This window comes from Hippocampus bargibanti, linkage group LG06 (genome assembly GCF_051943395.1).
Source record: "Hippocampus bargibanti isolate YZ-2025 linkage group LG06, ASM5194339v1, whole genome shotgun sequence".
NCBI classification, from domain to species: Eukaryota; Metazoa; Chordata; class Actinopteri; order Syngnathiformes; family Syngnathidae; genus Hippocampus; species Hippocampus bargibanti.
Window position 1 is genome coordinate 23,058,782 of NC_142739.1, and position 26,219 is coordinate 23,085,000.

Sequence of the window (26,219 nt, forward strand, 5' to 3'; positions counted from 1 at the left end):
CACCGTAGCAATTTTCCAGGGTGCTGTGTACAGTACAAGCGTTAAGGTAAGTTCATCTCCAGTATATTCTTGTAGCAAGAAAATTATCATAATAATACATTTCATTTATAAGCGCATTTCAAAACTCTCAAGAACACTTTACAGTCACAGGATATTTTTTTCTGCGGTTGAGCAGCGGCAGCCACACGTGCCAGCGTTCACTCAACCCGGAAGTAACATTATACGGCACGTTCACAACAGCTGAATCTGCTAAATAAAACAGTTAAAGTAAAATAATAAACACTCTTCTTCAAAACGACAAAGAAATCAAGCCCCCCATTTGGCCCTTCCTGGGATCTGGTTCACATCACTCCTAACAATTTAAATAAAATTAATGAACACCATCCATTGTCCATCATCCCCACGGCAGCAAAAAAAGAGGTAAATATGATGCGAATGTACCAAGTTAATATTTATTAGTGATTTCATGTATTTGACAGAAGCAAAAAAAAGCTAAAACAAGAAAAGCCAATTGTGACTTTCTGCCTAACTTGGAGAGATTAATTGACATTTTAATTTTACAAAACACACACGATTCTCAATTGTAACGGAAACATTAAAAAAACACAAAACATTGGAACAATGATTTTATGCCAGAACCTATTACATACGTCAAGTTTAGCAGACACTGCTGGTCAACGTGCTGGTCAACGTTAATTGTATCATGCTGAGTTTCTGTGTTAAATTAACCATAGCAATGTACATATTTCTGTTCAAACACTAACCATTTATGAGAGCTTTTCCAATGAAAACGTGGTTGTCCCGCAGTCCAGTGCAGGTTTTTCGTTCTAATCCTCCACAAGTCGAGTCAATCAGCATTTTTAAGAGGGAGAGCTTGTCGTTTTAGCAGGGAGGACGTTGCTATCAAAGTGTCCTTGGTTGGTGATATTCCCAGCTGGAAAGTATCTTGCAACCACAAATGAGGAGCCGTCAGATGCGATGGCCTTGCCGACACCAAGCGCCGTACTGTTCTTCCACACCATTGCTGTGAAATGGCCTGCAGGTAGAAGGCAATTCAAGCAAAAATAAATAGATTTTTATACCTGGACCTCATTTCGGTCAAGAGATAGGCAATGTCACCCTTTTCTTCAATTGTAAATTTTATAAAACATGTATTAATAATTTTCTGACAATAATATGTAGTTATCTGGTGTCGGTGCTGTAAAGCCTGGGAGTGTAATTTAATATTCCTCTGTGTGGCAACACATAGCCGATTGCCTCATTCCTCTGAATGGTAATACAACTACTACTACTACTACTACTACTACTACTACTAATACTAATACTAATACTAATACATTTCATTTACAAGCGCCTTTCAAAACTCGATGCCAGATGCTCACTTCTGAAGCAACGCGAGCTCGGTGGCTTTTACTGTTGGGCAACGGCAGGCAGATGGCGCAATTGATCCACGGTTCTTGCCTACAGAATCTAAGAATTTAATCAGAAGTTTGAGAAACATCTTTTGGGGAATCACAAAAGTCTTTCAACTTTTTCAAGTATTTAAATTAGGATCTCTTCATGTCTGTTTTAAACAATATACTTGGACCTGGACCAAAGTGAAGGGACTATTATTTTATTGTATTTTATTTTTTTCTACAACGGTTTAACTAACTGTCTTTATATAGTACTTCCATTAATAAAAATAACATGTTATTTGAATATCTCTTTGATTGTTAACGCACGTTTTACAATATCTGTCAGTTAAAAAAATAATGATAGGCTAGCTAAATGAGGACATTGATAATGACTGCATTGCTTCATTTTAGGATGCATTGGAAGGAATTGTTTTTAGTTCTCAACTGACAAGATGGCTGTTGACATTCCTCAACGGGTAGAACGGAACAAATGTCCTCTTTTTTTCTTTCTGTAATTTAAGATGACCTGTTGTAAATTGGTCCGAGGTGGTTTTCTGAGCTATAAGGTTGGAACTAGTGAAGGAACAAGTAAAGCTTATTTGAACTTTACACAAATGGAAATTGGCTTAAATATTTACACACACAAGAATGCTAACAGTGGTCTATTTCAGATGGGGAATCCTTTCCCACACTTAACTGGGGATGAATCAGCTGTTAGGCCCGACGCATTGCTAGGAATGTGTTCCACGGCAGACAACAAATTGATGTTTAAAAGAAAGCATCTGTAACAATCGCGCCACGTTGAAAGTGACACAAAGGTTGGGAAAGCGATTGATCCATGGCGGGTGTCTTGAGTCGGTTCTGACTGAGGCGTGAAATCAACACAACAATAACAACCTCCTAGCATGACCCGGCTAATAGACGAGGAATTAACGGGCAAAATGAAAAGGTCACAAATAATTGAGGGAGATACGACTGAGCGTTCTCAGAATATAAATAAGGGAAACTGCACATTTTAATGTTGGTATATATAACTCTGGGAACAAAAGGGGGCACCCTGAATTGGTTGCCAGCCAATGAGGGGGCACACAAGATTATACAAACATCCAAAGGACAATTTAAAGTGCTTAATTAGAGCACTATCCTTGTTTTTGGAAAGTGGGAGGAAACCAGAGTACCCAGAGAAAACCCATACAAGCACAGGGAAATTGTTCAACCTACATATAAGATGTTTGTTTTACATTGAATTCTAATTAAATTAACTCATTCACTGCCCGACATGTGCAAAAATGTGTCCATTCTAGTTGCCAGAGTTTTTGTCATTGTCGCTTGAATTCCAGGACCCACAGAATATTGGGTTTTAGACTACATAAACATTCAATACAGCATTAGAAACCGTTCATCAGAAAAAAAGTTAATTTCTAAATTATATGGGTCCGGCGTTATATGAGTTTGAAATGAGGGTGGCAATCCAAAATACAATGCAATACATACCTATTGGTTTATATAGTGCTTTAACAACAGCTGAAGCTGGAACAAAGTGACTGACTACCTAGCTATGTATCTATTTGCTATCTATTAACTTTCTAACTAGCTGGCTATCTCGCTAGATATCTGGCTGGCTACCTAGCTATTTATCTACAGTATTTGCTATCTATTAGCTAGCTATTAGCTATCAGCTATCTATCTAGGTGGCTAGCTAATTTCTAACAGATTCTTTTGTGACAGACAGTGTCTGCCACAAAAGAATCCGTTACAAATTAGATAACAAGGAGACAGTATGAACTTAACACAACTTGCTGGCTTGCTATCTATTAGCTAGCTAGCTAGCTTTATATTTATGTTAGTTATTTCTGGGTTGAGTGAACGCTGCTGCGTGTGGCTGCCGCTGCTCACCGACAGTAAAAAACATATCCTGTGACTCTAAAGTGACCTTGAGTTTTGAAAGGCACTTAGAAATAAAATGTATTATTATTATTATTATTATTATTATTATTATTATTATTATTATTATTATTATAACATGGAAATCCTGCCCCCTGGGGAAAAAGAAAAAACATTGCCAGAGGCCATGGTCAGCGCTTTATTGGGACCAAAGAACGAACAAAACCGACAAAAAACGTCATATTTTCAATTCCCGAATAAATTATTGAATGACTGAATAAGTTAATATGAGTAATGCATGAGTGCCTCACCAGTGCCAGAGGAGAATCCGGGAGAGTTGAAGTTATACTGTTTCACTTCATTGTACCAGCGGTCGGCCACATCCTTTCCTGAACGCAGAGTAACCTTAATTTCAGTGCCATCAATTCACTTTTCTGTCACAAACTAAAATCAAAATGACAGCCTTGTCACAGAATCTTTTTTTGATCAGCACATATCCCCACGGCATGCATTTTTATTTATAACGCTGCACTTTTTGTAACCCCGTGCGAGTCCATTGGAGATGCTTTATGACTCACAGTCATGCATTTTTCAGCACTGAATCATGCTTGCCGAGTGTGAAAACGGAAGAGAATAAAAAAAAGAGGAATCCACGCTTTTCAAGAGAAGAATGTGAATTAATCCTGAACTTCAAACACCCTCATATAAAATAGTTTTGGTCAAAGCAGGACTAAACAGAAAATATTATATTCGGGTGCTTCTTCTCCATCATAGGTTACATAATTTAACAAATAAATACATCCCACAACCTTATATTGTCCCATTATTATCGTGTTAGCTTATCGTTGATGTACCTGATTGGTCATAGGAAGCCCATGCCAGGTTCTCTCCACAGCTTCCTCTACTGGACTGCTCGCTATGTTTTAAGATGCGCGTGCTAGCCAAACTCTCGGCGTAACTTTAAAGAAATAAAAGAGAGTCAATTACACTTTTTATCTATTAAAAAATAATTAAATAACAAACACATATTAAGGTATTAAAGGACAACCGACGTCCGAAGTTGTGTCCATAATTTGTAAAATGGCTTCAAATGACTTCTCCTGAGCGTATTTTACAAAGATTCCACTGCATACAGCTATATTTTACGGTTTAAGACTCACGCTGAATATTCCGGAAGTCTTCTTTTTGAGTTGGTGACGAGTCCTCACCCTACGTCACTGAAGGAACGCCCCTCACCGAGAAAGGACCTACCTTGCATCACCTTAATGCATTTTGCTGTACTTTGTTTAGTACTTTGTGTTGATCCGTGTTGATGGCGAAATTAGAACGAAAACACACAAATAACGCGATGGTGAATCGTTGTGTGTTGCGCCAAGACTTCTACAGTGTATTTGATGTTCGCTTACAAAACGTCCCAGGAGACAATTTACATGGAGCTTTGTCGCCCACTTCTGCCTTTTTTTGGTAATGTGAGTACTAAAGAGTTTGTCACTACATTTCTCTCCAGATGCACCAAAATGACCGGAATAAATTATTTAATCGATTGCAAACGTGTGCTTTCCTCTTCAGAACTATTTGAATCATATTCATCACTGGATGAGTAACAAGAAAGCATCTTGTCCGAATCTGAAGCCATTGTTTTGATTCTCCAGCAAGGCAAGACTTCTTGGGCTGACACCATGAACAAGGGGGCGGGACCTTCTGAAACTGCCCACTTCCGGGTTCAATTTGAAGTAGTTTTTGGACACTTTAAGTCATTTTTATTGATGTTTTGCAGTTGACCAAAAATATCATACTGCATGTTTTGGGTATTTTAGATGCTATAAAACGTTTTTCTGATGTCAGTTAGTAAACAAAAAAGTGATGTCGATTGTCCTTTAAAGGATATACAGGGATATACAGCCACGCTACAGTGACCTATATTCCACCGCGATTGTTTCTCTCCAGTGAACCGAGCGCACTCTGTACTCGCAGTCGTATATCATTGCATTTTTGTGAAGTACGTAACCGTTTTTCGTGGTATTTTCCAAGCTATGCATATTACACGTTACCCTTCATGCTGGTTCTTGAAATTTCCGAGTAAGACAACGAGAATCGGGGGGGGGGGGGGGGGGGGGGGTGGATTGAAGTTTACGCTCTTTTTGCTATCACTACAGTTTATAAAGGTGAGTACGTTGTAATTTTATAACTCATAGAAGTGGTAGAATATATAGTCATCTCCATAACTGCCAAGTTTCAAGCATAAAGAAACATTAGCATTTCGAAAATAAAAATTCCATTATTTCCTTATTTGTCATAGAACAATAATCTATACATCATTTGGAAACTATTTAAATGCACTTTAATATGGTGTTAGAAAATGTGTGATGAATTATTATTGAAAAATGTTGTCACATCCCTACATATTGCAGATATCATTTTTAGCTAATGTATCCTATTAGCATTTCCATTCTCTTGTTGATGTTGTCATCTATCACAAAAAGGGGCCTGCTGTATTATTAATCTAAACAGTCGGGTTTGCTGTCAACAAAAAGCACACTAATGAGAATTTGCAAATCCTTGTTTGCCATATAAGACCCATGAATTAGCCTGACTTAGCATCTAAAGTCCATTAAGTTGTGAATTGACATCTCACTCATGAGTCACACACACGTTTGCTTGTTGTTGTTAAAGCAAAACACTCAATAGTTAATGAGTATTGACCCTGTAAATAATTTATACAATATATATTGAGATTAAACAAAATAATTTCACTGGTTATTGAATGTGTCACATGTGAGTGACAGAACCCCAATAATGTGTGTATAGTTCTGGAACGTAAAAATGGAAGAGCGGTTTGCATTACAACACTGGTGTCAAAGTCATGGCCCGGGGGCCAAATCTGGTCCAACACATCATTTTATTCGGCCCGCAGAAGCAAATCAAACGTGTGATGCTTTCCAAATACCCGAACCAAAATTTCAAATTGTCCCATGTGAACCACAATAACTTTCATTATTTTTGTGACTTCAAATTTGAAAACTAGTTGTTCATTACCTTGTTCACTGCCATTCACAAATGTAGTCGGGAATTGAAAATATGATGTAGAGCGCCATTCTCGAATTAATTTGTGTTTCATTTTTTTTTTTTCTTGATTGGGTGCCGATAAAATGCTAGCCAGACTTCTGGCATGTTTTTTCCTTTCCACCAGGGGTCAGCATTTCCCTTTTTTCTATGTTGAGAAGGTTTCTTCAGCCGTCATCTGTACAAAAGTGAAGGTTTCGGACGTTTCGCCTCCGAAACCTTCACTTTTGTACAGATGACGGCTGAAGAAACCTTCTCATCGATGGACCACTCCTGTACGACTGAGAGCTTACACAGACGTTTTTTCTATGTTAGCACTTTGTTCCAGCTTCAGCTGTTGTTGAAGCACTATATAAACCAATATGTATGTATTGCATTTTATTTTGGACCGCCGCCCTCATTTCAAGCTCATATAACTCCATACCCATATAATTTAGGAATTAACACTTTTATTCTAATCAAAGAAAAGAGTTTAAGGTTTTTAACTCTGTTTGAAGGTTTATGTAGTCCTAAAACTCAATATTCTGTGGGTCCTGGAAGTCAAGGTACAATGACAAAAACCTTGGCACTGGAGTGGATACATTTCTGCACATGTCTGGCAGTGAATGAGTTAATGAATAACTTGTTTTCAAATTTTAATTAAAAAGCAATGACTGTTAATGTGGTTTACATGGATTTGGTACCCGGGCCTTGACTTTGACACCTGTGCATTACAGTATATATTTAAAGTAGTGGCGTTCCAAATAAATTTACTCTCAATATGAGAGCTTTCATCTTTCCGCATTCTGTGATGTATGTTTGAATGATAATTTCATCCCGTTCTCGGCCTGTTTTATTTTGTAAGAAGGTCTTAATGACATATTGAACATGACAATCTATTCCAAGTTGTATAATGTCGTTCCAATTGTAGTTGACAGAACAAAATGTGCCTGAGGAAATAAAAAAAACTCTTATGCAAGATATGGTTGTTTTGTGTATGTCTGTGGAAGCTCTCAGTCGTACAGAAGTGGTCCATCAATTAATATATATATAGGGCCAGAGCTACCAGCACAATTTCCGTTCACTGATGAGGCTTTTCGGATGAGGAGCAAAACATCCGACACATTCAAACAAGTACACAGATGACGGCTGAAGAAACATTTTCATAGATTTTGGCTGTGTACTTAATTGCAACAAAAACTTCAAAGCATTCAAAGGGATCTTTCATAACAGTACAGGGAGTATTGCTATTGTCGATGTAGTCCAAATGAGTTTGACAGGTTTGTATTATTCTGTCGATGTTGATGTGCGAACCCACCGGGCGGCCTCTTTGCTCAGTTTGCTGCTCATCTTGAGTGCAGGAGCCTGATGCTTCTTCCTGTACTCGTTATGGCACTGCAGCAACTCCTCTGCAAATTGCTTTGAGGCTGAGAGACAAATCAAGGGGAGACAGCGGAGAATGTCAGACATCAGCCGAGAAAAAAAAAAAAAAAGAAGAAGACACGACTATTGAAGACCGAGTTCAATCAATGTTATTGCAGAATCCATAGTGGAGCTTGAGTGCGTCGTTTAGAGGCCAGACTCGAGATTACCAGTGATTGCCGCCCAAGTGTGGTCCCATCACTCACTTGCTCTTTTCTCCACAATTCCAAACACAATGGGCACATTCATACAGTAATGCACAGCCACGCAAATGTCAGTGCTGCTTCGAAGCCAGCACGGAATACAATAAAAAGCTGCTCGACTCTAAAAAGAAAACTCATATTTTGATGTACTATCTTGCGCAATTTGGCGAGGCTTGGTACTTACCCGACTTCCCCATCTTGCAGAGACAGGCAGTTCAGTAACTCACTTCCTACTTTTCTTTTTCAGACCTTTGCAGCTGTTTCTAATACAAATACTCCAAACCAACTGCTAATGCCTCAAGCCGAGACAGCCTTCCGGTTTGATGTCAGTCCCTCTGAAGTTCTGCTGGTATGTAAATTCCCCCTTAGGCAGTTTATCTGGTTGAAACACCTTAGTTGTTATCGTGTATATCTTCACATGCCTGTTTGGCAAGTTGTACACATTTGCCTTGTGTTGGTCTTGCACTACTGAGGAAGACACTCCTTCTGCCTGCCCTTCCATTGATTGAGGAGGCATGACACTACATGACATCATCACTCCAAGACGTATGCCCATATAAGGGTTTAAGATTTTGAGTGGTCACTATCATTTGTTTTTTGCAGTCGAGTTATTTATAACATCAAGTGCTCATATCTATGCTAAGTATTTTGTTGTTTTTGTTGTTTCCAAATCCTAGATCGATATGGATTAAAAAAGGAGTTATGGTACACGTGTCAAACCCACCATTGGAGATTTTTTTTCAATGAAAAAGCACTTTAAGGCACACTAGACACTCCCTGCGGACATAGAAATCAAATAAAAGTGTATATTTCCAATTTTATTTTTCAAGTTGGGCCTTGGCCAGATACAAAAATGGCAATCAATCAATCAATCAATCAATCAATCAATCAATCAATCAATCAATCAATAGGGAGGCCCGGTAGTCGAGTGGTTAGCACACCGGCTTCACAGTGCAGAGGTCGCGGGTTCGCTTCCCGGTCCGGCCTCCCTGTGTGGAGTTTGCATGTTCTCCCCGGACCCGCGTGGGTTTTCTCCGGATCCTCCGGTTTCCTCCCACACTCCAAAAACATGCATGGCAGGCAGATTGACCACTCCAAACTGTGCCTCGGTGTGAGTGTGAGAGTGACTGTTGTATGTCTTTGTGTGCCCTGCGATTGGCTGGCAACCAATTCAGGGTGTCCCCCGCCTCGTGCCCGAAGACAGCTGAGATAGGCTCCAGCAACCCCCGCGACCCTAATGAGGAATAAGCGGTATGGAAAATGAGATGAGATGAGATAAATAAATACATTTAAACAAAGCTCATGAATAAACAAACAAACCAACAACAAATAGATGAATAAATAAAGCAATACATACAGACATAAATACAAAAATAAGTCCATGTAAAAAAAGCTAAGGAATAAATAAACAAACAACAAATAAATAAATAAATAAACTTTAAAAAGCTAATAAACAAACCAACAAACAATACATAAATAAAGCAATTTAACATTTAAAAGAACTAACGAATAAATAAATAAATAAATAAATAACAATAAATACATAAATAAATAAATAAATAAACTGTGACTGTAAAGTGACCTTGAGAGTTTTGAAAGGCGCTTATAAATGAAATGTATTATTATTATTATTATTATTATTATTATTATTACTATTATTATTGTGTCTTTGTGTTGTCATGTTATTTGTTATTTAGTTTTTTTTGTTCTGTTGACTTCAAGACGGTGCCAAAGGACTCTTTGTAATTTTTCAAAGGACAAAGCGCTAAAAACAGAAGTCTTTAGGAAGGCTACGCACACTGACCAATACTTACTTTTTGACTCTAACCACCCTTTACAACATAAACTAGGAGTTATCAGAACCCTCCAGCATAGGGCTAAACTAATACCAACTAGCACTGAAGGTAGAGAAAAGGAGTCAAAACATATCAGGAGAGCACTCACTAACTGTGGGTACCCTCAGTGGTCATTCAACAAATGTCAGAAAGAAAGAATAGCGAACGAAACGAATAATTCTCAAGATTCTAAAAGGAGAGGAGTAGCAGTACCGTACATTGCAGGAGTTTCTGAAAAATTACAAAGAGTCCTTTGGCAACATAAAATTCCTACTTATTTCAAACCGATAAACACGTTAAGGCAAAAATTAGTGCATCCAAAAGATAGGCTACCAAATGAAAAACAAAGTAATGTAGTTTATTCCATACATTGTAAGAATGAAAATTGTAAAGAGCAGTACATTGGGGAGACTCAACAAATTCTCAAAAAAAGACTTTATCAACATCGCAGGGATAATACTAGTGGGCCTCAATCGGCAGTACATTTGCACCTAAAAGCTACTAACCACTCATTTGACGACATTGAGGTTAAAATCTTAGCGAAAGAACATAGATGGTTTGAAAGGGGGGTAAAAGAGGCGATTCTTATAAAACAACAAAATCCTTCATTAAACCGGTCTGGTGGTGTGAGGTTCAATTTGGATCGTTCATACAATAGCCTGCTCAGGCAAAACAGGTTAGGCAACTTTCGCAATGCTGATGAGGGTCGTTATGCTGATGAGGTGATACCGGGGGGAGTGGGGGTAATAGGCCAATCGTTAGTCAGGAATGTAGGAACAATCAGTGGGGCCACAGGGGGGGGTCCCGCGCCCCCCCCCAACCTGAGAGTAGGGCCCTATCATAGCGGTGTCCGGCGCCACCAGGTCTGGACATTAGGGATATATAAATGGGGCCGATACGACCAGTCAGACTTTAGTTCGCTGACGAAGCCTCTTGGATAGGAGGCGAAACGTCCGAAACCTTCACTTTTGTACAGATGACGGCTGAAGAAACCTTCTCATCGATGGACCACTCCTGTACGACTGAGAGCTTACACAGACGTATTAACATTTACGTATGGGCGGAGGCAAAAAAACAAAAACAAAAAAACAAACTATATACAGTAAAGTCTCGTTATATCGACATCGGATATATCAATAGTCCCGGTTATATCGATACTATTTCTATGCGCACACGGAGAAAATTACATGCGCGCAGGGTCGGATATATCGATAGTCCCGGTTATATCGATATTTTTTCGGACTCCCTTGAATATCGATATAACGAGACTTTACTGTATATATATATATATATATATATATATATATATATATATATATATATATATATATATATATATATATATATATATACACACACACACACCCACACAGTAAAGTCTCGTTATATCGATATCGGTTATATCGATAGTACCGCTTGTTACGATACTATTTCTATGACCGCAAGGAGAAAATTACATGCGCGCAGGGTCGGATATATCGATAGTCCCGGTTATATCGATATTTTTCGGACTCCCGAGAATATCGATATAACGAGACTTGTGTGTATATATATATATATATATATATATATATATATATATATATATATATATATATATATATATATATATATATATATATATATATATATATATATATATATATATATATTTTTTTTCTTGCTTTTATTTTGTAAGATCATCTGTATCAAAATACATTGAAGTAGATTGATAGTCTGTTCATCTGGAACCACCTCATAGTTCTGAGGTCGGGGTTCGAATCCTGGTACTGGCTTTTCTCTATCGTGACTTCTTCCTACATTTCAAAAACATGCACCTTTTGTTTAATTGAAGACTCCACATTGTCTTTGGATATAAGTCTGAATAATTGTTTGACTTCATGTGCACTGCTTTTGGATGGCACCCAGCCCAGATTGTACTTTTGCTCTCGCTCAATGTCAATTCCCCCACATAAGATGAATAAAAAATGCATGGATGGACAAAATTGAATGCCAATTTAGTGGAACGAGTTTGGGAAGACTCAAGAATGGAGGAAAAACCGCACAGAAACACTCCAAAAACGCTTGTAGTCAGTTTCTCAGAAGTGAGCTTGAAGTACAGTACTTATTGTGTTCTTCAAATTAATGGTTTCATCGCAGTTCCTGCATTTGCCGCTAGATGGGGATGGTGACAAATACACAAAAGGTGGTGGTGGGTGGGTTGGGGTGATTTGAAACATGAGTCCTTCGAGCATCTCTAATGACATCTCGGTGTCATCCATAGAGCGGACATGATGGTCTCCGTGTTAAAAGTCAAGCCTCTTGATTTCTCATTAGCATGGCGTTATTGTAATACTACATTGTTAGGCCCCAGTCATCCTCCATGACTTGCATCGTGCTTTTTGATTAAACGGGACAGCTGGAAGACGACATTTTAAAGCATGACGCTCTTTCCGAGTGCAGTTTAATGAAGGCAATTGTTATAAGTGCTTATGTGTCATGTGTGCTGGGCTTGTGTACACACGCATAGTTTAAAAAGGGGGAAAAATAGTCATTGCTGGATATGTTTGATTCATCCATCCATGCACTTATAATAATAATAATAATAATAATAATAATAATTGTATTTGCCTTTATTAGTCTCGCAGTGGAGAAATTTACATTTCACAGCAGCAAAGTTATGAAAGGAATGAAAGTAGAAAAACAAGGGAACCAAAAAAATAATAATAAAGAAATAAAATAAAAATAATAATAATGCATTTAATTTCTAAGTGCCTTTCAAAACTCTCAGACACTTTACAGACATGGGATTTTCTTTCAGCCATTCGCGCCAGCGTTCACTCTATCCGGTAACACAGCAGCAAAGTTATGAAAGGAAGAGGAAAGGAAAGAAAGAAGTAGAAAAACAAAATACAGGAGCTGCTGGAAAGGCAGCCATTCTTGCGGCGCCATCTTGAAGTAAAACAAAAACAAAAATAACAAATAATATGAAAACACAAAGACACAGAGAGTCATTCATCTTAAGTACTTGCTGTACCCTCTTTGTGAAATGAAGCAGTTCTAGATGAAAGATGAGAGGATCAAAGCATCCTTTTCAGCAGTGGATCAGGGACGTCACGGTGGAATTTGCATGTCTACTACAAGCTAAATGTTGCAAGAAAACACGATCTTCACAATATAATTTTACGTTTTATCTCTTCCCAAAGGTTTTAATGAAAATCACCTACAGAAAATAATTTATTGCACAGGTGTCAAAGTCAAGACTCGTGGGCCAAATTTGTCCCTCCATGTCATTTTATTCGGAACGCAAAAGCAAATCAAACTTCCATAATGGTTGCTCAAGTCAAAACTAAAATTTCAATGAATGACTATTTTTTTATATTTTAAATATATTTATAGTATATGTTTTTTTTCATCTACAGGGTGCACCATATTGTAAGGCGCGTAGAATAGACACTACAATAGAGGCTGCAGTGGCGTAATGTATCCACAAAATGGAGCTATGCAAAAGGGACTATAATACAATCCAGCACAACTTTATTTATATAGAACACAGGTGTCAAAGGCAAGGCCCGGGGGCCAAATATGGCCCACCATATCATTTCATTCGGCCCGTGAAAGCATATCAAGCATGTCAAGTGACATCATGGTTGCTAAAATCTGAACCAAAATGTAAAACTATCATAGGTAAACCACAATAAAAGTCATTATTTTTTCTTTCAGATTTGCAAATTAGTTAATCATTAATTTGTTGCGAAATCTATCAGAATCAGAATCAGAATCATCTTTATTGCCAAGTATGTAGAACACACAAGGAATTTGTTTCCGGTAGAACACGCTGCACTAGTATCGTTGTCAAAAAAACTGCTAAGTGGCACTATACAGTTCCATTTTGGCTACTGTTGTATATGTAATATGTGGAGGGGATTAAACTTTGTAATGGCTTCCCCAAATTCATAATGGCCCCCCGAGAGGAAACCGTAACTACAATTTGGCCCACGGCAAAAAATGAGTTTGACACCTATACTTTATAAAGTGGATGGAGGGGAGGGACCCAAAATGATTTTCTCCATCTGCCATCTGTGCAGAGAATGTGGATTCACGGAGGCAAAAATGTGAAGTTGCTATAAATTGCTATAAGTGCACTTAGTTTCATCTAATTCCTCTTTAGCAGTCCCGAGAGGAAGGTGAAGACTTCTTAATAACTTTTTTCATTCACCTTGATCCTCATTAAGAGGTACAGCTGAGTGAAAATGCCGTTTTGTGTGAGGATTGATCTCAGTAGAATCCAGAAATATGAGCAGCCTGCACACTTTTTTTACACCCCTCCCTTGAATGAAATGTCGGAAGCTCTTTCTCCAGAACACATCAAGAGGAACTTTAAAGCCGTCATTAGCGCAAAAGAGTCAAAGGAGTCTTATGGGTTAAGAGGAGTTAATCACCTGCCAATCACACTTCAGCACCTTGCATCCACGGATAAAGTGCCTTCATATACAATCCTCATCATATTTAGAGACCTTTCAATTAAACACATCCGGGAAAGGATGGATAGACTAAAAAAGGGGTAGCTGAGAGAGAGAGAGAGAGAGAGAGAGAGAGAGAGAGAGAGAGAGAGAGAGAGAGAGAGAGAGAGAGAGAGAGAGAGAGAGAGAGAGATATAATGCCTTAAAAGGCCATTGCAGTCAATAAAGTTCCTAATGTGTTTAAAGCAATTAGTGAGTCCGGGGAAGAGCACAGTGCATGCAGGATATTAACCCTGGCAACCTTCTTTATCTGCGCCATAATTAAATTATCCTCACATGCTTCTTCTTCTCAAACACAAACCCGCACATTCATATTTAAAGCAAGGAACCACTGGGTACAGACCTCAATATTTAGATGATGTGACACAAAATCTTTCCAGTTGAATTGATTGAATACAATTTTAAGCAGGCAAACTTAAAAAGAATGTAATGACAAGAAAAATGGTTAGCAAAGGTCTTTGCGCCATTTCCCACTCTGAACGATATCTGATTTAAAAAGAAGTGAACAAATAAAGAAATAAATACAGAAATAAATAAAGGGAAAATAAATAAAGAGACAAACAAACAAACAAATGAATAAATAATAAATACCTACACACTTAAATGAAAAATAAAATAAAATAAAATAAAATAAATAGACATACAAACACATAACTAAATAATAAATGCATACATAAATAAATGAAAATAAACACAGGATAACAAATAAACAAACAAATAATAAATCCATCCATCCATCCATCCATCCATCCATACATACATACATACATACATACATACATACATACATACATAGAGAAATAAAGAAATATAAATAAATGAAAACATATATATATATAACATAAATAATAAACAAATAATAAATTAATAAATTAACAAGTGAACAAACACATGAATAAATAAATAAATAAATAAATAGACACACAAACAAACATATACATAAACAATAAATACACACATACATAAAAAAACCGCAAATAAATAAATGAAACCAACTAAACAAAAACAACTAACTAAATAACTAACTGAATGAATGAACGAATAAATAAAAAAATAAATAAATAAACAAATAAATAAATAAATAAATGAAAGAACAAACGCACAAATAATGTGTTTTGAGAAGTCCTGCTGTCTAGCTTCACTAAACAGGCCTATGCTGCTAATATCCATTTCATTCCACTCAGTGTGCGCTGGCTCTATTTCTCTGGTCATGGATCAGAGGTGGCCAGAGATAAGAAACAAACAAATAAACAAACCCAAAAAAAAGGAATAATTTGAAGCAGAAAATGCATGAGCATAGTCTTCGGGGAGCCGGAGGACAGCGGTGTAAGGGAGGCTACGTGTGTGTGAAATCAACTATTTCTCTCAGAGACAAAATGAGGTCGGGGAATTGGACAGGGCGCTGATTCACCGCACTGATGAAAACGCCTCGTACAATGAGACCAAAAGCCGGCGGAGAGTCTTCCAATATGAGAGGTGAGCGACGAAAAAGAGAAACGGACACCTAATGGGGAATCAATCAGAGGACTTTCTTAGTCAAGTTGAGGTCGGACAGCGAACGCTTTAAACGTGAGCCCGGCGACTTCTTCACTTTGTCTGATGGGAACGGATGGGAAGTGTTTCAAGTGGAACAAAGCCATTCTTCCGAAACCTGTCATGTTCGAACAGCAAAGGGCACAACATTCAGTGCCCACCTTATTCGTCACTCATCACTTTGATGCACGCACACACAAATTTTGTGAGGACCTAACAAAAAGTCTTCACTTGTCAAAAATGTTCTCATTATGTATGGTATAAAATTATGGTGGACCGCACAAAAATAGCAGTAGAAACAGACCACACACACAGACACACACACGCACGCACACGCACACATGGGCATATGAACACACATGCACTCACTCTCAAACACACATTCACACATACACATACACAAACACACACACAGACACGCACACATGGGCATATGAACACACATGCACTCACTTGCAAAAACACACGCCCACATACGCACACACACGCATACACACACACACACACACACACACCTGCATCTATGAACTCACATGCACTCACTCTCAAACACACATTCATACAACACACACACACACACACACACACACACGCACACGTGCACACGCGATCACACGTGCACTCACTCGCAAACACAAAAACACACAACACTCATGCACGTACGCACACACACACAAACACACACAAACGCACGTGCACACGCACGCACACACACACACATATGTTCATATGAATACACTTGCACTCATTCACAAACACCTTTATACACACACACGCACACACGCACACACACACACATGCACATATGAACACACATAAACATACATGCACTCACTCGAAAACACATATACACACCCACACGCACACCCGCACGCACATAGCGAGGTGGTCGACATTATGTGCAGATGGATGGGGGCGGTAAATAAGGGTGTCACAGCACTTTGATGGAATGAAGCAGAGGAGAATTCATCCTGTGCTTCCTCCAACTGGTGCCCTCCCGCTGACAGCATCTGGAAATAAGGCCGCCCGTGTCTCTATACACACACACACACACACACACACACACACACACACACACACACACACACACACACACACACACACACACACACACACACACACACACGACTGTGTGTGAGCACCTGCGTGTGTGTGTGTAGTTGTCTAACTCCCCTTTGTGCCTTTCTCCCTCCCAGTGTTGTGCATCTTTTGGGTTCTGGGAATTGGATGAAAGCACCCACAATCTGGAGAGAGAAATAGCGATAAGAGCGAGATGGCGAGAGAAGCCTCGCACAGAGGAGAGAGAGAGAGAGAGAACGTCCTTCCTGTTCAGCTTTATGTTCACATCAGGTTAGAAATACAATCCTGTCCAGTCGGTGGTCAGTAAAACGGGATTGTGGAATATTGAACCCATCTGTGCGCCTTCGACTGACAACCCGATGACTTTTTTCTTGGTCGCTTTTTGAGTAATTTTTACTTCTCTTTGGATCCAATTCCCCACATGCTGGGCCAAGTTCTCAATCCAAAACATTGGTTATAAATAACCCAGCATTGGCTTGGTCTCATTTGGCCCAAATTCTGGATTAGTTATTAATTAGAGTAAAAACAAGTGTTTCCTAGTCAATGGAAATATTGCCTGTCTGTTATTAATTAAAATGGATCAAAACCATCACAATTAGCAATGACTAAACTGCAGTCGTGCTACGTCTGAATCAATCCAGACTGAAAAAGATGTGATGTTATTTACTACAAGTCCACTATAGGGCACCATTAGCCAGGATGAAACTGACCAACCTTTCTTAATGATGTCCATTTTTTCTTGAAAAGTCCATCTTGAAAATGGCTTCAACAGTAAATCTCCAACTTCCAACCGGAAGTCAAGAATAGTGACTGTTGATGTGGTTTACAAGGGGACAATTTGAAATTTGGATCATGGAATTTCACAAATTTTGGTCCCCGGGCCTTGACTTTGACACCTATGCTCTATATAATTAAAGTTGTGTTGGATTGTATTGTATTCCCTTTAGCATAACTCCATCTTGTGGATGCATAACAGCCCCTATTGTAGCTTCTATTCTACGCGTTTTATAATACGGTGCGCCCTGTATGTGAACTTTTACTCTGAAGCGCCTTAGAGTGTGGAAAATCGGTTAGTTTAATAATAATAATAATAAATGGAGCCTTTTGCAGAGATCCACTCTTTGATTTCTTTATTTTTTGTTGTGATCCTTAAACTGCAGAAAAACTTTATCTTGAGTGTAAAGTGTCCTTGAGAATTTTGAACGGCGCTTATAAATGAAATGTTTTTTAATCATCATCATCATCATCATCATCATCATCATCATCATCATCATCATCATCATCATCATCATCATCATCATATAATAATAATAATAATAATAATAATAATAATAATAATAATAATAATAATAATAATAATAATAATTATTATTATTATTATTATTATTATTATTATTATTGATGAAAAGGTTTCTTCAGCCATCATCTGTACTTCCTTGAAGGTGTCGGGCTTCGTTTCTCATCCAAGAAGCTTTGTCAGCCAACTAAATGTTTATTATTATTATTATTTCATTATTCTTATTTCTTTTCTTCTTATTCTTGTTTTTATTATTATGATGATGATGATGACGATGATTAAAAACATTTCATTTATAAGCGCCTTTCAAAATTCTCAAGGACACTTTACACTCACAAGATAACGTTTTTCTGCATTTTAAGGATCACAACAAAAAATAAAGAAATCAAAGAGTGGATCTCTGCAAAAGGCTCCATTCAGAATTTCTAAAACGGAAATAAAGTTTCAATATAAAACCCAATGATCTCAGATAATAGGCTTTTATTTTATATCTATTGTACGTGTGAGTGCGCATGTATTTGCGTTTGCCTTCTTTCTGTCTTTTTCCTGTTAGTCGCTGTATTAACCCGGGATTTACCTACTCTCTTGATCAGTGTAACCCCATTAAGTCCCATTACCACCCTTGTGAAGATCATTACTGCTCCCTTTATCTCATTTCTAAAACACGACAACAGTCGAGAGACCCTGACATTGCACTACAGCACAATTCAAATGGAAATGCCGTCAAGTATGGTGTCTCGTGAAAATGCCTTGCGACATGTCAAGTACCAGGGAAGTGGGAATCTTGATCCACAGACCGCACCACGTGACTTTGGTGGTTTTCCCAAGAAGTAATTGTAGCCATGAACTCGCTGGAAAATGCGATCTGGCAGTTCCGACTAGGGAGCAAATAGTCCTCAGCAGTGGAAGACAATTTGACACAGAATCAACTGTGATTACTCACGATAACAAAAGGGACGAGAATCAACATGATGAATGAGGATTTGACAACCAACGATATCTCTCTTTAACTGACTCTCAACACTATGGAGACATGATAGTACAACACAATGACAAATGGGAACAATTAAACATGAATTTACAATTTGAATTTACATGAAATGTAAATTTCTCCACTGTGAGACTAATAAAGGCATATCCAATCCAATCCAATCAATCCAATGTAGATGGCAACAAACCTCAAAAAACCACAGACATTTTCCCCTTTGTTGAAAACAGGCAGCTACACCCAAAAAGAGAAATAAACAAATCCAAGGACAAGAATTCTACCTGGATGGATGCATGGCGAGAAGAGCCCACTATGAGAAGAAAGGAGCGGCAGCGAAGAGCACTGATGTGTATGTGGAACTGCCGCAACTTGGAATTGAAGCGGATTTACGCGGGACAATTCAGTGGTTCAAGCAAAATGAAATATGACACAAAATTCCCGATGGATTAATTTATTTAAAAATATCCTGATTGGACTTTTTTGAGTTTCCAACATGGTGGGAACAGTTTGAGACAGTATGAGTTTAGTGTGGAACATCGCAGCTTGGAATTGAAGCGGATTTACGTGGGACAGAAGATGTGAGTAGTCAATGGATGCTATAGCTTTGTGTTTGCCCACAACATTTAGTTTGTAGCAGACGTGCATATTCTAGTGGATATATATTAGCTAGCAGGCTAGTTGGCTAGCTATATATTAGCTACCTAGCTAGTTAGCTATCTATTAGATATCTAGCTAGCTATCTGCCTTACTATTAGCTATCTATCCGGCTAGCTTGCTATCTGTTAGTTGTCTGTTAGCAAGCTAGCTGGTGAGCTAGGTGGCTATCTATTAGATATGGAGCTAGCTGGCTGGCTATGTGTTAGCTATCTATCCAGCGGGCTGTCTATTAGCTAGCTATTGGCTACTTTGCTGGTTAGCTCTCTTAGCTACCTGTTAGCTGGATAACCGGCTGGCTAGCTAGCTATCTATTAGCTAGCTAGCTAGCTTTTCATTCAAATGAGTAATTCAGGTTGAGTGAACGCTAGCGCGTGTGGCTGCCGCTGCTCACCCACTGAAAAACGTATTCTGTGACTGTAAAGTGACCTTGAGAGTTTTATTATTATTATGATGATATCCCTGATCCACTGGTGAAAATGACGCTTTGATCGTCTGCCCTTTCATCTAGAACTGCTTCATACAACAAAGAGGGTGCAGAAAAGTCTTTGTCTTTTGTGATCTGTCATATTATTTGTTGTTTAATTTTTTGGTATTGTTTTGACTTCAAGATGGCGCCGAGAGAGTGGCTGCCTTGACAGCAGCTCCAGTATTTTGTTTTTCTACTTCTTACTTTCCTTTCCTCTTCCTGTCATCACTCAACTGCTGTGAAATATCAATTTGTCCACTGCGAGACTAATAAAGGCTAATCCAAATGATAGGTGACGTCGCCCTATTTAACCTACACAAAGTGTACCAAAACAAAAGTTGACACAAAATGGCGGCTCTTCTCACAAGATACCAAAAACAAAAGAATAATAAAATCACTGTAACATGACTATAAAAATGACATACAGACGATGACTATATCGCCTCATGCGAAGCTCATCGATGCCTATCCATTTTACAACCACTTGGATCAGGACCTCGTGTAAAAACGGAATGTTATCTCGATGGTACACTTTTTACGGTGGCGAGAGTGTGTCGCCGTCCACATGGAGGTGTGTTATAAGGCTAGATTGGAATCTAACCCATTAACTATTTACAGCTCGCTCATTGAGCACCCGTGCAGTATAGGGGTCAGTTAGAAGATTTTTACTGTAAAGGCTTAAAAAGCATCACAATGATAAAATCTCGAGAGCCTGCACAATTGGAGGGTGAGGGAAAGTGCTTGAACAGTAGCTTGCCTGGGCAGGGGAAGGACACATTGCAACATAGTTTTCAAAACTTTGTCCAAAGCCAACAAAGTAGAGGATGTCATCTGCTGCCAAGCTACCAGCTGGACTTTATTTTCTTTCTGTAATCCATTTAAAGCGCTCAACAAGAAAAGAGCTTTTCTCTCTCTCTCTCTCTCTCTCTCTCTCTCTCTCTCTCTCTCTCTCTCTCTCTCTCTCTCTCTCTCTCTCTCTCTCTCTCTCTCTCTCTCTCTCTCTCTCTCTCTCTCTGTCTATCTCTGTCTATCTGTCTGCCTCTCTGTCTCTCTCGCTCAATCTGTTTCTTTGTCTCTATCACTGTTTCTCCCTCTCTCTCTCTCTCTCTCTCTCTCTCTCTCTCTCTCTCTCTCTCTCTCTCTCTCTCTCTCTCTCTCTCTCAATCTCTTTCTCTCTGTCTCTCTCACTGTCCCTGTCTGTCTGTCTCGCTGCCTCTCTCTCTCTCTCGCTCTGTCTGTCTCTGGCTCTATCACTGTTTCTGTCTGCCTGTCTCTCTCTCTCTCTCTCTCTCTCTCTCTCTCTCTCTCTCTCTCTCTCTCTCTCTCTCTCTCTCTCTCTCTCTCTCTCAATCTCTTTCTCTCTGTCTCTCTCACTGTCCCTGTCTGTCTGTCTCGCTGCCTCTCTCTCTCTCTCGCTCTGTCTGTCTCTGGCTCTATCACTGTTTCTGTCTGCCTGTCTCTCTCTCTCTCTCTCTCTCTCTCTCTCTCTCTCTCTCTCTCTCTCTCTCTCTCTCTCTCTCTCTCTCTCTCTCTCTCTCTCTCTCTCTCAATCTCTTTCTGTCTGTCTCTCTCACTGTCCCTGTCTGTCTGTCTGTCTGTCTCTCTGCCTCTCTCTCTCTCTATCTCTCTCTCGGTCTCTCTCTCTCTCTCTCTCTCTCTCTCTCTCTCTCTCTCTCTCTCTCTCTCTCTCTCTCTCTCTCTCTCTCTCTCTCTCTCTCTCTCTCTCTCTCTCTCTCTCTCTCTCTCTCTCTCTCTCTCTCTCTCTGTCTCTCTCACTGTCCCTGTCTGTCTGTCTCGCTGCCTCTCTCTCTCTCTCGCTCTGTCTGTCTCTGGCTCTATCACTGTTTCTGTCTGCCTGTCTCTCTCTCTCTCTCTCTCTCTCTCTCTCTCTCTCTCTCTCTCTCTCTCTCTCTCTCTCTCTCTCTCTCTCTCTCTCTCTCTCTCTCTCTCTCTCTCTCTCTCTCTCAATCTCTTTCTCTCTGTCTCTCTCACTGTCCCTGTCTGTCTGTCTCGCTGCCTCTCTCTCTCTCTCGCTCTGTCTGTCTCTGGCTCTATCACTGTTTCTGTCTGCCTGTCTCTCTCTCTCTCTCTCTCTCTCTCTCTCTCTCTCTCTCTCTCTCTCTCTCTCTCTCTCTCTCTCTCTCTCTCTCTCTCTCTCTTTCTGTCTGTCTCTCTCACTGTCCCTGTCTGTCTGTCTGTCTCTCTGCCTCTCTCTCTCTCTCTCTCTCTCTCTCTCTCTCTCTCTCTCTCTCTCTCTCTCTCTCTCTCTCTCTCTCTCTCTCTCTCTCTCTCTCTCTCTCTCTCTCTCTCTCTCTCTCTCTCTCTCTCTCTCTCTCTCTCTCTCTCTCTCTCTCTCTCTCAATCTCTTTCTGTCTGTCTCTCTCACTGTCCCTGTCTGTCTGTCTGTCTGTCTCTCTGCCTCTCTCTCTATCTCTCTCTCGGTCTCTCTCTCTCTCTCTCTCTCTCTCTCTCTCTCTCTCTCTCTCTCTCTCTCTCTCTCTCTCTCTCTCTCTCTCTCTCTCTCTCTCTCTCTCTCAACCCACATTAACATTTTTTGAACAGCGGGGAGTAAATAGAGAATCTGTTTGACATGTCTACCTTGAATAAAATAAGATTTAACACATAAGTCTAACATCGAGCAGATATGGCCGGCGGGAGCAATTCAAGCACGCACATGAGAAAGCAAAGATGTCTCTCAATTTGGTCTCAAACTCAGCTGCATCTTTGTTTCTTCCCTGCGGCAGTGAATCTCCTCGAGTTGTTCACACCTTGGACCCACGGATCCATCGGAATGTCGCGCAAACAGCCAACTTGCAAGATTTGTGATAAAAAAAAGATAGAGGAATGAGGTAAAATCGCATTTGAAGGTAGGAATAAGAAAAATCAAACTTAAATGTAATGTTGTGGGTTTTTGGTTGAACTTGGTGTTTAAATACAAATGGTTCAAAGTCATTGTTTTACAGAATGTGCCAATTTACGCTAAACCTCAATTGGTAGTGACAAACAGCTCGAAACAAGCACACTGTGCCTCCTCCTTGGAAAACAAGAACTAACAAATACTTGTGTTTCTTAATAAGTTTGTCTTTTATATGATGGAGTTCATTTCTCTGACTATCTATTTGCTATCTATTAGCTATCTATTTGATATCTATTAGCTATCTGACTGGCTAGCTACCTAACTGGCTGGCTAGCTAGCTGTCTGGCTGGCTATCTATTAGTTATATAGCTAGCTGGCTAGCTATCTATTGGCTATTTATTAGCTAGCTAGCTTTCTATCTTTTTGGAAAACAGGAACTAACAAATACTTGTGTTTCTTCATAGGTTTGTTTTTATATGATGGAGTTCATTTCGCTGGCTATCTATTTGGTATCTATTAGCTATCTGGCTGGCTAGCTAGCTATCTGACTGGCTATCTATTAGTTATATAGATAGCTAGCTGGTTAGCTGTCTAGCTGGCTATCTATTGGCTATCTATTAGCTAGCTAGCTTTCTATCTATTTCAGCTACTTCTTGGTTGAGTTATTATTATTATTATCATTGATTTGATAAAAAGATCTATCATACATTATGTCCATTTTTTTTCAACCCCCCAAAATTCAGGAATGCCGTTCCACATCATGCTTTTCAATTCCAGAATAAATTCAGGGATGGCCGGGAATGAATTAATAAACCGTTATTCTTGACTTATTCAAATTGTTTCCCCCAGAACGGCCCTTCAAGGGCAACGGGAACTAAAATATGGCTTGTAACAAAAATACATTTGAGACCGCTGCCCGCCCTTGACATTTTAGGACATTCGTGATCCGTGTACTTTTCTTTTCTTGTCCTTGTCTTTTTGTTGTCCCTTTTAATCTACTTATCTTTTTTTTATTGTTGTCTTTTTAATCATGATTTTATATGCGGTCAGTAATTTTTCCCTCTGGCCGTTTCATGAATTTATGTCATTCACACTTGCCTTTGTGCGGGAGCCGAGATATATAAATAAAACTGCGCTGCCTAATAGCCAGTTAATTGCTGTTCAGGTCTCGGGCTAATTACAACGCAGGAAAGCATATAAGCAATAATCCCCTCCACGCACACACACACACGCACACACTCGCACACACACGCACACACACACACACACACACACACGCACACACGCACACACATCAGTGTCCACTTTGTTAAAGCAGTCGAGCGGAGGGAGTAATTACAGTGTAGGAGAGGTCGCAAGGTCATCGTTTGACCTTAATTCGAGGGCAATAAAAGGCTGTCTTCATCTTTGACAGTACAAACATCATTTTATTCATTGGCATACATAAAATGTCAGATTAACCTCCAAATTGGTGGGTTTGCTTGAATATTATTCATTTATCTGTTGTGACTGTCATGTTTTGGTTTGGGACCAATGGGCGGCACTGTTGGCCCCGTCTGCAGCTGCACAGGTGTTGGTTGTTTTAATTAGTGGCAATTAAAAGGACTTGCCACACGACCTTTCAGGGCCGGGTAATTTTTTTTGTTTCACCCTTTCTGGTTTGTTTCATCTTGTCGTGTTTTACTCATGGTTTTGTTTGCTACTTTGGACGTTTTAGTTCTGATGACTTTGTTGTTTGAGATATTGATCCCGCCGACTTTATTGAATATAATTTGTCAAGTACACCCTGCTCCTACCTCCTGCCTGCATTTTTGGGATCCACCACCACCACCACCTTGCAAACCCTGACAGTGACCAGGTGTGAGGATTTGCTTACCCTCCGCTACATGAAGGGGAAGTCAGAAATGTTTTGTGCATGCCCTCCCTACACAAATGGTCTGAATACAGTATCCTGGATAACTCATTCACTGCCAGTCCCGAATTTATTCTGGAATTGAAAATATGACGTAGAGCGCCATTCCCGAGATTGTTCGAGTTTTGTGTTTTTTCATGCTTGGGTGCCGATAAAGTGCTGGCCATTGCCTCTGGCAATATTTTTTTCTTTTCCACAAGTGGGCAGCATTTCCAGCATTTTCCCCTTTTAGCGCTTTGTTCCAGCTTCAGCTGTTGTTAAAGCACGATATAAACCAACATGTACTTATCGCATTGTATTTTGGAGAGCTGCCCTCATTTCAACATCACATAACTCCAGATCCATATAATTTAGGTATCAAATATCTTTTTTCTGCCGAAAGAAGAGAGTCTAAGGTTTCTTACACTGCATTGAATGCTGATGTAGTCTTAAAACTAAATATTCTGTGGGTCCTGGAATACGAATGAATATGGTCAAAAACCCTCGCACTGGAGTGGACAAATGTTTGCACGTCTGGCAGTGAATGAGTTAATCTTATATCGATGGAGTCGAAATACACCCGCACATAAAACATATCCAAATTACATTTTTTAAAACTCTAGGCACTATGTTACAGCTTCAACTGTTGTTCAAGCGCTATATAAATCAATATGTATTGTATTGTATTGTATTGTATAAGGTCGACTTCCCCTTTCACACTGTTATTTATTTTGCCCACATGTGTTGAAGTAGTAATATTTTTGTGTGTGAGTGTGTCGAGGGGGGCCGGAACAGTCACTGAAAGAGAGGAGGGGGTTGGTAGCATTCGAGTTTGTGTGCATATTACACAGGTCAATGTTCAGGATATCTTGTTTTCTTGTAGTTTCTGATATGAGGCAATTTTAAAAAACACGTCGTGACGAGAACATTTTCATTGACGGGAAATGTTTTTTTTCTCAAGTGATTTCACAAAACCAAAAAATACCAGAATGTGGTTTCTTCCAAGAAATTTGAAACCAGACGTAGGGAAAGGGAACTTACTAGTAGAGTTCTTATGGGTTCAGGACACATATGCACCGCCCACCTTTTGCCGTTATTCTAGTTGGGAAAGATGGGAGGGGCGTGGGGGGGGGGGGGGGGGGCAAAGGCAAATACAAAATCTCCA

At 39.4% G+C, this 26,219-nt stretch overlaps 1 protein-coding gene and 1 long non-coding RNA gene across 5 annotated transcripts; one reads left to right on the forward strand and one right to left on the reverse strand.

Moving 5' to 3' along the window:
• Positions 1-419: 419 nt before the first annotated feature.
• On the reverse strand, positions 420-8,405 carry glipr2l (GLI pathogenesis-related 2, like). Of its 4 annotated transcripts, none has more exons than XM_088999255.1 (5): positions 7,952-8,096; positions 7,642-7,750; positions 4,136-4,239; positions 3,593-3,670; positions 420-1,036 (listed from the first exon to the last, which is right to left on the reverse strand). In XM_088999255.1, exons 1-5 carry the CDS (start codon positions 7,992-7,994, stop codon positions 861-863), a joined length of 510 nt encoding a protein of 169 aa, XP_088855381.1. In that variant the 5' UTR covers positions 7,995-8,096; the 3' UTR covers positions 420-860. The 4 variants fall into 4 exon arrangements, with proteins under 4 accessions (XP_088855381.1, XP_088855382.1, XP_088855380.1 ...); XM_088999256.1 differs by having other exon boundaries at positions 7,841-7,976; XM_088999257.1 differs by lacking the exon at positions 7,952-8,096 and adding an exon at positions 8,133-8,405 and having other exon boundaries at positions 422-1,036.
• On the forward strand, positions 8,212-26,156 carry LOC148896842 (uncharacterized). The gene is made up of 3 exons (XR_016115385.1): positions 8,212-8,297; positions 17,015-17,168; positions 23,051-26,156. It is a non-coding gene; the product is annotated as an uncharacterized LOC148896842 (long non-coding RNA).
• The last annotated feature ends 63 nt before the right edge of the window (positions 26,157-26,219 follow it).